We start from the raw sequence: 13,952 nt of genomic DNA, 5'->3' as shown, positions 1-13,952 counted from the left end.
TAAAAATATGTGAACTTAATCACGTGCGGGATGTTTTTAGTACCGGTAACTCTTTCAAATTTCTAGGAAGCGTCGATAATGAATATTGTGGCCATTGTGGCGCCAAGCACGACCACTCCGTAACTGGTAGCAGAATTATCAGATGTTTTTATTTTCTGTTACACGGAAGCTATGATATCCTGGTCGTAGTTTAGTATAGTCAGAAGGTCCCGAGAGAGTCATGGTTTCGTCATCGGCTCAGTGGTGTGACTGTGGTAGGGAATGGGGGGGGGGGAGATTAGTTTCGTAGACATAGTCCTCCCTTCTTTTATTGACCCAAATCTATCGCATTTGTAAAAGGTTATAGTTCAATCTGTAAAAAAAAAAAAAAAAAAAGCAATATAAAATGTTTAAATTAATAAAGTATGCTTCTTTCTGTTCTACGGTTGCTATGGTGATACAAGGGTAAGAAATGTTTTTGTTGAAACCTATTTAGCTTTTAGCCATTGAATGAATTCATTTCTTGGTAAGAAACTGTGTTTGCGTTGTAGAACACGTTTTGTCATAGATTATATAACTATACTAGCATTACATCTAGTAGGCCTACACGTTTTGTCATAGATTATATAACTATACTATACTAGCATTACATCTAGTAGGCCTACACGTTTTGTCATAGATTATATAACTATACTATACTAGCATTACATCTAGTAGGCCTACACGTTTTGTCATAGATTACATAACTATACTAGCATTACATCTAGTAGGCCTACACGTTTTGTCATAGATTATATAACTATACTAGCATTACATCTAGTAGGCCTTCACGTTTTGTCATAGATTATATAACTATACTAGCATTACATCTAGTAGGCCTACACGTTTTGTCATAGATTACATAACTATACTATACTAGCATTACATCTAGTAGGCCTACATGTTTTATCATAGATTATATAACTATACTATACTAGCATTACATCTAGTAGGCCTACACGTTTTGTCATAGATTACATAACTATACTATACTAGCATTACATCTAGTAGGCCTACACGTTTTGTCATAGATTATATAACTATACTATACTAGCATTACATCTAGTAGGCCTACACGTTTTGTCATAGATTATATAACTATACTATACTAGCATTACATCTAGTAGGCCTACACGTTTTGTCATAGATTATATAACTATACTATACTAGCATTACATCTAGTAGGCCTACATGTTTTATCATAGATTATATAACTATACTATACTAGCATTACATCTAGTAGGCCTACACGTTTTGTCATAGATTATATAACTATACTATACTAGCATTACATCTAGTAGGCCTACACGTTTTGTCATAGATTATATAACTATACTATACTAGCATTACATCTAGTAGGCCTACACGTTTTGTCATAGATTATATAACTATACTATACTAGCATTACATCTAGTAGGCCTACACGTTTTGTCATAGATTATATAACTATACTATACTAGCATTACATCTAGTAGGCCTACACGTTTTGTCATAGATTATATAACTATACTAGCATTACATCTAATAGGCCTACACGTTTTGTCATAGATTATATAACTATACTAGCATTACATCTAGTAGGCCTACACGTTTTGTCATAGATTACATAACTATACTAGCATTACATCTAGTAGGCCTACATGTTTTATCATAGATTACATAACTCTACTAGCATTACATCTAGTAGGCCTACACGTTTTGTCATAGATTATATAACTATACTATACTAGCATTACATCTAGTAGGCCTACATGTTTTATCATCGATTATATAACTATACTAGCATTACATCTAGTAGGCCTACACGTTTTGTCATAGATTACATAACTATACTAGCATTACATCTTGTAGGCCTACATCTTTTTTCATAGATTATATAACTATACTAGCATTACATCTAGTAGGCGTACAAGTGTTGTCATAGATTATATATAGGCCAACTATACTAGCAATACACAACGGTTACGCCCGTTAATTTGTTCCCATGATTAATATTGCTTATTATTGCCGGAACATTCGCGTCCTTTTCGTTGTTTTTTTTTTTAACTTTTCAATAAACGTTCCACATAACGATCCCCTAGCACTTTTTTTTTAGCTCGTGAATTAGTCACTGTATGTGTTACAATGAAATTTAAAATGAAATTAAAAGTCTCACTCTCTTTCCTTCTCTCTCTCTCTCTCTCTCTCTCCGAAACCCCCATTTTTTTGTTAATTTTTAAAAACCTGCGCATCGTAAGTTCTTGGACTTAAACTTTTTGAGTTAATGTAAAAATACCCGCTTTATAACGTCACAATCTGACAAACACACTCGATTATGCTTAAATCCATGAATTCTAGTATCACTTTTATCCTACTTATTCACTCCCTCCCCCGACCCAGAACAAAAAAAAAAAAGCTAGTCCTTCGTAAAATGTCTTGGGTTCCTCAATTCAATATTTAATATACCTTATGTTGCTTTTCCACCGTAGTCCCACACACACACACAGCCGCTCAAATATTTTTCGGCCCTTTTTTATTACAATGAAAACCTTTTTTAGCATCCTCCGAGTTTACATTATGAAACTATATAGCCTATATAATATCACCTTTTTTTAGTTTTAGATTTGTTTTCATCCTTTAATCATGAAGGCAAGTGCGGTATCAGACACCGCAAACAGTTCTTTAGAGACCATAGGTTGGAAAAAATGAGTTTTCCGAAGGCCCCAATTGAATGCCCTAGTCCCGTTCCCCGCGCTACATTTATTTTGGTTTTCTGTCTTCTTAATATAAGTATTATTAATTGTAATTCTTTATTTGATTCCTTTTTAATGTAGAAAAATGACAATGATATAAAGTATCATTGCTTGCTCCCTCTCGAAAAATAATAGTCTCTAGAAAAGTCTAGATCTTTTTATTTGTGTGCTATTAGGCATTAGTTTTTTATTGTTTTTTTTTTTTTTTTCTTATTTCGGGCGCGTCTAAAAGGAAGCGGAAACTAAAAATAAATTGACTTAGGGAAAAAGAAAGAATTCGCTTAAAAATACGGAATTTTTGTGCTATTTCTATTTATGCTTTCTATATAGACTGCTGCCTTTTGGGGAAATACCGAAAAAAAAAAAATTGATATGGTAGAAAGCTTGTGTTTTTTTGTGTTTTTTTTAATTGCGGTGTTAAGGTTGCGAATCAAAGCCGCGTCTTAGCGATCACCTAAGAGATAAAATGAACCTGTGTACGAAATTTCAAGCGAATCCCTTCGGCAGTTGATGAGATCTTTTGATACCTGAGTCTGTCAGTCAGTGTTATTTACAATTATGATATAGATTTAAATAATTTAATGTTGTTGTTTTTTTTTCTTTTAGATCTCTATAAAAGTTACAGTAACGGTTTTAATTGAGATTATGGATGGATTACGTTTTTATAAGTGTTTGATTATTCATTTTCTTTTTTTAAATATAAAAAGGGGGGGGAATATAATGTACTTCTACAAATATAAAAATGATACATTTCGCCTACCGATACCAAGAGAGAGATTGTGATAATTTATCATTGTACACTGTTGGGTTGTATGCTTTTTTTTTTTTTACACCTCTCAAATTATACAATTCTAATCACATTGGTATTTCACTTTACTCTTGGATTTAACCGCCCTAAAATATTTTGCTTGTAGTAGCCCCTTTTCATTTTATTTGGGAAAAATAGGGTGGGGTTGTTAAACCTGGGACCAAAATTATATCGGTATGTCCTGTCGACCTCGAATACCGCTACAATTGGGTCGTCTTGCACAACACTGGAGGAAACCCCATGACCATATAAGGATTTTTTTTTCTAAAATTAGTCATTGGCCTGAATGGGGTTTCCTGTACCTGCAACTATCAGCCTTGACCTTTTACTCCTGGAGCGTCCTGTTATAAAATATATCTTATTTTACAGTTTAACATTTACACTTGCGAACCTTACTTTAGACCTACATTTTTACTGATCAACGAACCTGGAGGATTTCACTTTTATAAATTATATTATTTTAAGTAGCCTATATTCTTTATGCCAACTTTACTTGAACGATTTATTGCATTAATTAAAGCAATGCAAATAACATGATTGAATTATTTTAAACTGATTTTTTTTAACACTGCCGCTAATGTATAATCCTAAACATTTCATTGTCTTTGTTGTATTTTTTTAATATAAAGAATAGTTCTAGTACTCTATATACCTCCCTTTAGGCTAAGCTCAGCCCCAGTAATTTCCTTTGACCTTAGTGACGTAAGTGAATAACATGTTGTTGACGCCTAGGCGTAGTAACTGGCCTTCACCGGATTTTTCTGTATTTCCATGATGTCACAATCTATTTATAAATTCTGTAATTTTTTTTTCAACAGAATTATGCTATCTAAAATAATTTTATTTAATCATTTTAATAATTGATCTACATAGGCTATGTTTGCTGAAAATAATTATCTTTCATTATTCTTATTAAATTAGACGTTCGATTTCAGAGATTTCACTCGGCCAACCTTTCAGTAAGACGAAACTGTTCCTTCTAGTTCTCTCGAGGTTATCGAAAGAATGACGAATCAAAAACGGGCTTATTTTTAGAGCAGATGCCATTGGTTCCTTTTTCGCTGACTTCGATATATTTGCCTTGGGTCACGAGCTTGATCAAAACAAACCAGCGTTGAGCACACGAGAAGATTGTTATATGTTGTTTATTTCTTGTATTTATTATTGAAGGATTTACAGTTTTCAAAAAGTACAGCTGATATATTTAAGTTATACCTTTAATAAGTAAGTACAAATAGTCAGTTTTTTAAGCTTCATCTAGATTTAGTCAGTCTACTTAGGATTTAGATCAAAAGTAAATACTAGAGTACTAGCCTAGAATTTTTCTTATCTTAATACTTAATGAATCATTGAATGCAAGTGCAAGCGTTGTGAAGTAAGCTGACTCGCTGAGGTTATCATTTTAACGGGTATTCTGCTTTTTAAAAAAATGGTCTAAACATCAATTAATGGTTTTATTAAACACAGATTCTACCACTATAAAATTATGGAAAATCTTCAATGTGTTGGCAAACCTTTCTTGTTTACATTTTATGTAAGGTTGACCTTGATGACCCCCTCAGCTACCTCCAGTGATGAATCAAAATCGTGTGGGCAGAACACTCCCTTTATCTCAAAACTGGATTTCCATATTTTTTTAAAAACTATTGGCTGTTAGTTTCGGAAATTTTAATCCGTTTTTCTTACGTAATACTGGATAATTTTTAGTAGCCTACCTTATTCGGCCTTTTCAGTCTACTTTGGTTGGAAATTAGTGTAACATTCTTCTGTAAATGTCAAAAGTCAAAGCTACTGAATTTCCGCATAGTCTTATTAATTCTATATCGTTCATAAAACAAAAGTATGTAATGTTTTGTAGTTACTAGTTACCCTATTCATTATCATTTAGAAGCTTGATGTTTTTGTTCATTATCTATATAGTTAGCTTAGTGATTATATTTGTTATTCTGGGTAGTATTCTACCTAGATCTATTTATAGTAATGTCTTTTAAACATTTATTATTAAATTATTTTGAACCATTTAGTTAGAAGCACTTAAAGATGAATCATTAAAATTTTGCTATAACTTTTTCTTTGCAGCTGTGTAAGTTTATTGAATATTGATAGTTTTAATTCTCAAATATTACCAAAGATAGACCCAAAATCAAGTCCAACTACTTCTAGTATTTCAGCAGAACAGTGTACTCTGCAAAAACCTTTGCCTCAGAATTTAAAGGTAAATATTAAGTATTTTGGCTATAGCATATAAATTAGAAAGTGATATATATTTTTAAAGTGTGCATTTTGTTAAAAAAATAGTTTTACTCACTGAAATTTGAATTTTATATAAATTTAATTTGAAACTGTATCACCTTGCAAGCATTTGAATGTCTTTTTTTTCGTACATATAGCAGGTATATGTCTAACATTACATTTTTTTATTTTGTTCTAGAGGCAAGTGGTTGCAGTTAAAATGGCTGATATGTTTGTTCCTAGTCCAGGGTTATATAATGTTACTAGTCCTCATTCATCAATTTATGATATGGACAGACCTGATCAAAGTGCATGTTGTGTTCCCACATCTTATTCAAACCCAAGTGACTCTATTTTTTCTGATGAAATAGGCCTGGACGACAAACTAGAAGACAGTAACTTACAAAATTACCTTACTCCAGATGTAATCAATTCTCTTCAAGCTGCACAAGGAATCAATAACCCTTTAAACTTTTGGTCTGTAAAAATGGAAAGTGTTCCTGTAGCAGAACTTATTGACAATTTGGACACCAATCCAACACTGACTCAGCTGAACATGGAACCAGAAATGTCCTTCGTCAGTGACATTTTGAATTTGGACCAAGACGACAGCAAAATGAGCTATTCCTTGGATTATTTGTGTAGTGATGTAACCAGTAGTCTCATTGGTCAGTGCAATTTGAACACTATGTCAGTGAACTCTTTAGAATCACCTTCAAATTCAATACCTTACACAACAAAATTAACTTCACTGGACCCAGTGAAACTGAGTAAAGAAGGACAGAAACCACTGGCTCGTGTTGAACAGGAATATGTGAAAAGCACCAGTCAAAACAACAAAAGTAATTTCCCTCCACGAGCCCAGCAGCCTACTCTCATCGGTGTTGTGTCACCTGTAAAAAACAATGAGGATGACAGCGTGAGACAATCCCATACACTTCAAGAACTCTTGACCAAGAAGACTCTCATTAAAACTGAACCAGATTCAAACAGTTCAAGTGATAAAACCGCTCAGATTGTGCCATTTTTAAACATACTGAAAATGAAAGGAGTGTGTCAGGTTAAAGAAGAACCTTTATCTCCCCAATCCAACATTGTGGTAAAAGATGAATCCACTGAGGAAAAATGGAAAGACATTCAAAAATTCATACACAGTCCAGAACAGGATAGTCCTGTCAGAAAAAGACGGCGCTATGGTGAGTATGAAGTATAAGTAGATATACATTTTTGGTTGTAGAGCCCATGTGCATGTTGCACTATTTAACCTTTGGTCACAAAAAAAAATTATAAATCCCAAGGACTTGAATGATGTCATAACCATTACTTGTATGTTTTCTCACACACACAAAACACTGTTACTATTATATAGACTTTAGGCACTATTATCACTAGACCTTGCTTTAGAGACATCCCACATTGTTTTATAAAAATGGGCGATTAGCATCAACCTGCAAATCTATCTATGAAATATTATGCGTAATTATTAACTGAAACATGAAATGCATTTTCTGTAAGTAACCCCTTGCAATTAGTGTACCAAGTTTAACCAGGTTTTACACTGTTGATAGGGTTTTAATATAGTTAAGAATTTGTTAGTGCAATTAAGATATCTAGATTTACACTTCTAAAAGTAAGCTTATAGGACCTACAAAATATATTTATAATATACAAAAAAGCTTTTAAATTAATTGCTTTTTCACTTAAAGACGTGTTTAAAATATTTTGTGTATAATAATTTTTAGTTTAGAACTAGGTCTAAGCAGAAAATGGAATCTTTCATAACATGACTCAGTCTGAGAACGATTTTGAATCATACATGTATTATTAATAATCATATGACTATGACTCTCTTTTGTGAGCTCACCGTGTGAAGTGTGTATTTAATTGTAGATTCTATTCCAATTTTAAACTAAGTGTAAATGTAAATACTATTGTACTGCTACTAGAATCTAGAGTTCAGTCTATTTTTTATTTGGTCACATCTTGTTTTGATCGATTAAAAAAATTCGTGATACAATAGCCAGTAGCCTACATGTCATATGTTATATTCATCCTGACCCACTTTCATTGTGATAAAAAATAATTGTTGGTAAATTTCGGAAATTCTTTTTTTAGCCCAATTTTATTCAAAATATTTTGGAATAACATTTAGAACTGGAGGTCTAGATCTAATAATAACATTAATTGGATAACATCAAACCTAAAGCTAATGTAGGTTCTATAACTAGATCTATAGTCAAGAATATTAGATGTCGTCTAGATCGAGATCTAACCTATACTAACCCTGTCCCTGCTGCTCGCTCGATGATGCGCAGTTAGTTGGGGTCAAAGTTTACTTGGATAAGTTCCATTTAGATAAGTCTAAAGTAGATTTTTAATAATAGAGCTAGAGTCCAGATCTATTGATTTTTTACTTGTGCATCATTATGTAGAAATATTATAGCAACGATAATTTTACCGTTATTAATTAGATTATATACATAGGAAGAATAAAATAATCGTTTAAATGACACTATTTCTTTCAACTATTCCACTAGAAAGATCGGTGACCTAAATGATGAAGCAAAATAGGCTCGCCATGCTGCTTGTTTTGTAAGCAGTCACTGCTAGGTCACGTGCTCTATAGCACTAGCAGACAAACACTAAACACGTGTAGTTAATATTAATAATACAAGCAGTAGTATTTCATTTAGTCGGAATACTTTTCACTATTTGTCTAAAATAGATCTATTTACTTAAAGTAATATATTATTATATATATATGCTACTCATTTGCTTGTAAACAAGTTTAATAGATTCAGCTTTATTTTAGATCATATGCTACTATATTACATTTACTCGTGTATTTTTTTTACAATGGTGTATATTCACTGTATATATTCTAATATATACATATGACACAGCTTATGGTGTTAGGGTGAGATCTAGTTCTAGATTCTAGACAGGTTTTTAAAAAAAATTGATTTTTTTAAAGACAAAAATATAGACCTAGTTGGCCTGTGGGCCTAGATATATATTTCTGGATCTAACTGATATCTGTAAAACATTTCTAAAGGCCTACTCTATATAGATTTAGATCTAATTATAAATCGTAGCTTTGTCTCGCGCTGTAAAATTATTATCGTTTAAAAAAGGTCACTGATCTAAGTTATTTTTTGGTGAGTGAAATCTAGACTACATGTGCTGTATATTAACTTTTTTGTTTATTTATTTTTTTTTTTTTTTTGGTGAAGTTTATAGAACCTAGATTCTATATAGAGTCTAGGACTAGGTAATAAAAGCCCGACTGGTCGATTTTTTAGGTAAACTGGTAAAACACACTGTAACACAGTAACCACGCGTGGTTTTAGGTCTACGAGTAGTTACTAACTTCAGTTTTAGAATTAGACCATTATCTGTCTATGACAAGCTACTGTAAACAATAGCTGGTCAAACAGGCACCTAAAAACCCCTTGTACTGAAAAACATCCGCTTTTTTTTTATGCGGTAAAGGAGTGTTCCGCGATGAGTGACTACCACCTCCTAGTTCAAAGTGTTAAGGAGTGTTCTACACTAGTAGGATCCTGGGATCTTTTCATATTCCCATTGAGCCGCTTGTCACATTTCGTATAGATTGGGATATATTTTTTTCTCTTCAAGTTACTGTATTTGTTTTACTAATTTCAAGTCAGTCTTACCAAAAGCAATATATTTTTTAGTCATATTTACATTTAAAATTTTAAATATCGGGATACAATTGAGCTAAAAAAAATGGATTCCTGAAGAGATCTATCATCTATTGATTTTGATTTAAAAAGTGATCAAGGGAAACTAATGCTGTTTCTTTGTATACTTAATACTATATAGGCCTAGTTATAGTTCCTTGTTGCAAAAAGATAAAAATAAAAAAGATCCTTGTTTTAAAGGATCTGAGTCAGCTGATTTAACATTCAATCAATGGATTTAACTTGCATAAGTTCACTGCCTGTTCTTGGCAATGATGTGTTATGTTTATTGAAAGGTAAAGTGGCCTGCTCTATATGTAATTGACACACATGAAATGTGTACTTGATTTCATTTAGTAAATAAATCATTATAATCTTCCAACTTCTGTAACAGAAGTCATTCTTGATTTAAAATTTATTTTATGACTATGAACTTTGGATAACTTTTTCATATTTTATTGAACTGGAATTTTAAAAACTATCTGTGATAAGTTCCTACTGTGGAAATTTTTGGAATATTTCATAACTTGTATAATTTGTATCTTTGCAATTGTTTGCTTATTTATTTATTTGTCAATCTTCAATTTTGAACCTACAATATCTTCTCTTTTTTTTTTTTTTTTTTTTTTTTTTTTTTTTATGTTTTGTTGTTTTTTTTTAATTTTGTTTTTTTACACCATATGGTGTTACTTTTGCTTTAGTTAATTCTTTTTTTTTTCAATATTTTGAAGGACAATTTTTATTTTTTCATGATCTATATTCATTTCCTATAAAGGTTATATTTGTAACACTAAATAGTCTTATCAATAAACTTTTTAAACAAACTAAATAAAGAACAAAATACTTCATTTATTTTCAGACTCTGGGAGTTCAAGCCATATTTCAGAGGATGATGATGAAGATGATGACAGAGATAATGATGACTCTGACTACGATGATGTTGATTCAGATATTGGTATGTATTTTGCACAAAAATATCCCATATTTTCACATATTCTTTTGAACATCATAGCTAGATCCTTAACTTTGAACCCAGGATGTTTGTTTTTGTTTCAATATTTGCAAAATTTGGTTGATTTCTTAACATTGTCCTCCCTGCATTTGTAAAAGACAGTGTTTATTTGTTGTTCAATTGTTTTCAACATTTTTCTGAGTCACATGGCTAGAGGGGAAAGGCTTCAATATGTGTCCACAAATACTGTTTCAAAATCCTATCTATATTTGCTATTCTAAGACTTTAAAAGTATCATTAATATAAATAAAATTTTATGCATTTTTTTTTCTGATCAGATGCAGACATTGCCCAGATTTCTCCAAAAGACTGCGAATCTCTGGTGGCTACGGGTAAAAAACAGAAACAGTTCTTTTGGCAATACAATGTCCAGTCTAAAGGTCCTAAGGGGACTAGACTTAAGCTTGCTGTGGAGTCACCAGCTGACCCTCATGTGTTGAATGACTTTGAAGATCCAGTTTTTGATGAGTGTAACACAACTATTGCTGGTATCAGACATGGAGGCAAAGCCAGAAAAGGGGATGGCAATGAGATTACCCCAAACCCTAAAAAACTCTTTATGATTGGTCATCAGTTGATGAAGCTCAATCGTCAAATCATGGCTTGTCAGTTGGGAGCTGATGTGCCAACAGCCAAAAGAAATGAATCTCGTAAAGAAAAGAACAAACTGGCATCCAGGGCTTGCAGGCTAAAAAAGAAGGCTCAGCATGAAGCAAACAAAATAAAACTCTATGGTCTTGAACAGGAGCATGGTAAGTTAGTTATATCTTGACTTGAGTTGATTTAGTTTAAAAAAAAAAATCTTTTATATTTGAAACAATGATAAGTGTAAGCCCATGTTCTTGATTAACAAACAAAGGGTCTTATTATGAGTTTAAATTCTTGGGTCTTTTTTTTTTTTTTATGAATTCAACAGCTTCAAGTCCACCCATATAATAAGTACTTACTTTTTATTGGAAGGGGGGGGGGGGGGCTAATAAAATAAATCTGATGGTCAATTGTTTAACAAAAAAAAATGTTTGAAACTTGGATCATGTCATGTGAGACTCGAGGTATAATAAGAAAAAGTTACTTATTTCTTGTTTGTGACTTGTGTGACTTAAAATTACTTGTACTTACATTATTTAATTTTATTTTTATTTTTTTAGGCCAGCTCAACTCAGTGCTTCACTATCTCTGGCCTTACATTCAAGAAAGAGCTAAATGTATTCTAGAACAAAGCAAACTTTCTTTGACCTCACCATCTAAGTCTTTAACTAGCATGTTGGAAGCTGCTATTGCCCAGTCCATCAGTAAGTCTTGTTAGCACATTTTTGAAATATTGAGCTTGTAAATGGTTTAATGCACTTATTAATAGATGTTATAAGTAACAATTTTTTTTAGATCATAGAAAGCTTGAAATGATAAAACCAGTTTTAAAAATGTTTAAATTGTTTTTATAAAGTATTATTTAAAAAACGCACTTTTCTTTTTCAGAAGACAGAATAGCTGGCAATACTACAGACTATGTTAACTCAGTTATTTTGAAAGTTGAAAGTGGAGATCAAAATGGAGGCCTCACAATCAAGAAAAGTCGCAAATCATAGTCGAGAACTCAGCACTATAAAAAAAAAAAATACCAGTCAAGAAATGGGCTTTACTAAATGAATGTATGTCTTCAATTAAGACATCCTGAACTTGCATGGCACTCCATATTGCATTCAGAAACATTCTTTTACTTACTTATGAAAAAAAACATTTAATTCTTGCAGTTTAATTTTGAAACTCCCTATGAATGAAAAATGCTTGACCTTTAATTTTTTTATTGCAAAGATTTATCATAATTTACAAAATTTGTATCAACATAATTTTTTTTTAAAGTGTTTTAAAATAATTTTAGTTTAAATCAATTAGGAAAAGGTTTAGTTTATTTTGGGTCTCTTAATAAGCTGTATTATTGCCTTGGGCAAGGCTATTGTTACTGTACATTTTTTGGTTTTCTATTTTAATTTAGATCTGGTATATTTTTTTCTTCAGGGGGAAAAAATGTATATTAAAATATAAAACTATAGTTTTATAGTGGTTTTGATTTGTTACAAATAAAAAAAATGAATACAATAATCATTTATGTTTTGAAACAAAACTTCTCCACAGTAAGAAATCCTTTAAGAAATATAACTGTCATATTCCATTCCTTTTTTTTTCCATATGTTTTATGTGCATAAAAAACTGTGTATACATCCTCTTGACATATGCATTTTGTATATAATATGTACACCATGTATGTAAATATAGAATTTTATATGTATTACTGATAAGCTTTACATATCAGTTCTGCTTTAAAAGTAGAAACCTTTGTAATATTTTTTTTCTTTTTAAAAAGAGTTGGGGAAAATCTATTGCAAGATATTACTTGAGGATTGTTTTTAACAAAAAATCTTGCCTCATGATTCAATAATATTTTGTAATATGAAACTTAACAAATAACGTTAATTATCTTGCTATAGTGTTTAATTTTTTATTTTTTTTTTAGATCATTACAAATGTCTAAGTATTACTTTTTTTTATATTAAACTATTTGCTGTTTACATTTTTTTCTACTCTGTGACCAGTATTATTAGAGCGTAAAAGTTGTACACGTTCTTTTGTGTAATATTTCTGTTTGGACAAATTAATTTTTTACTACATTTTCTTATTGAAAAATTAGGAACAGTTAGGCTATGTTTTGGAGGAAATATTTGTATGTTTCGTTTATATGATCATTATAAAAAATTAGGTGCGATGCATTTAGTCACTGTAATTTTGGTGATAATGGATTACGTTGCAGGCTTTTTATTATCTTGTGTTTTATATGCAACTATATAAATACATGTGACTCAAAAATTGTCTTTAAAGTAATAGATTTTTTTTTTCATCTTTCATAGTTTACTTATATTGTACATTTGCTTACATCAACTGCTGTAAATATTCAATGCTGTACTTGTACAAATCTCAAATGCTTTTGTTTTAAAGAAATTAAAAATGCATACTTGATTAATTGTTAATGAAAAAAGAACCGATTGTGATATTAATTTGTTGATGTTACCACAGTTTCATCTAAATGAATAAAATGTAAAACCATTTTTCTAACCTTTTTTTTTTTTTTAAGTTATTAGTATGAAACTGAAACTGTATTTTAATTTTAATACGAGTTAATGTTTACCATAAATTACATATAATATAATTCAATGTCTCCCATACTGTGTTCCGTGGAAACTACTGGAATAATTAACTAATATAAAAATAAGCAAAGTGTTACGCTAAATACTCAGAATGTGCGAAGTTTTCTGTTAAGGAAAAAATGTGGGTAACACTGACATAAATGATTGTGTTAAACCAGAACAATAGCAACACTATTTCAGTGGGACTGCTTAACTTATAAAAATATAGTCCTTTTAAATCTGGAACAATAGCAGCACTATTTCAAT

General features: G+C 31.1%; 1 protein-coding gene across 3 annotated transcripts; it reads left to right on the top strand.

Moving 5' to 3' along the window:
- The first annotated feature begins 415 nt into the window (after positions 1-415).
- Positions 416-13,607, top strand: LOC106068533 (CREB3 regulatory factor-like). 3 transcript variants are annotated; one of them, XM_056034142.1, is made up of 7 exons: positions 416-444; positions 5,638-5,773; positions 5,990-6,986; positions 10,354-10,449; positions 10,785-11,258; positions 11,655-11,798; positions 11,983-13,607. In XM_056034142.1, the coding sequence occupies exons 1-7, from the start codon at positions 431-433 to the stop codon at positions 12,090-12,092; spliced, it is 1,971 nt and encodes a 656-aa protein (XP_055890117.1). In that variant the 5' UTR covers positions 416-430; the 3' UTR covers positions 12,093-13,607. The 3 variants fall into 3 exon arrangements, with proteins under 3 accessions (XP_055890117.1, XP_013083378.2, XP_013083377.2); XM_013227924.2 differs by lacking the exon at positions 416-444 and adding an exon at positions 4,529-4,782; XM_013227923.2 differs by lacking the exon at positions 416-444 and adding an exon at positions 5,075-5,398.
- Positions 13,608-13,952: the final 345 nt, after the last annotated feature.

Source organism: Biomphalaria glabrata, chromosome 1, assembly GCF_947242115.1.
Source record: "Biomphalaria glabrata chromosome 1, xgBioGlab47.1, whole genome shotgun sequence".
Lineage (NCBI taxonomy): Eukaryota > Metazoa > Mollusca > Gastropoda > Planorbidae > Biomphalaria > Biomphalaria glabrata.
The sequence above is the reverse complement of the archived record's forward strand: the minus strand, read 5'-3'. Positions and strand labels throughout refer to the sequence as shown.

Excerpts from the sequence above, each read along its gene's own strand:
- LOC106068533 (XM_013227923.2), top strand. The coding sequence starts at position 5,331 with ATGTCAAAAGTCAAAGCTACTGAATTTCCGCATAGTCTTATTAATTCT. Across the intron at positions 6,987-10,353 it reads CAGAAAAAGACGGCGCTATG|ACTCTGGGAGTTCAAGCCAT; the intron begins GTGAGTATGAAG and ends ATTTATTTTCAG. Across the intron at positions 11,259-11,654 it reads TGGTCTTGAACAGGAGCATG|GCCAGCTCAACTCAGTGCTT; the intron begins GTAAGTTAGTTA and ends TTATTTTTTTAG.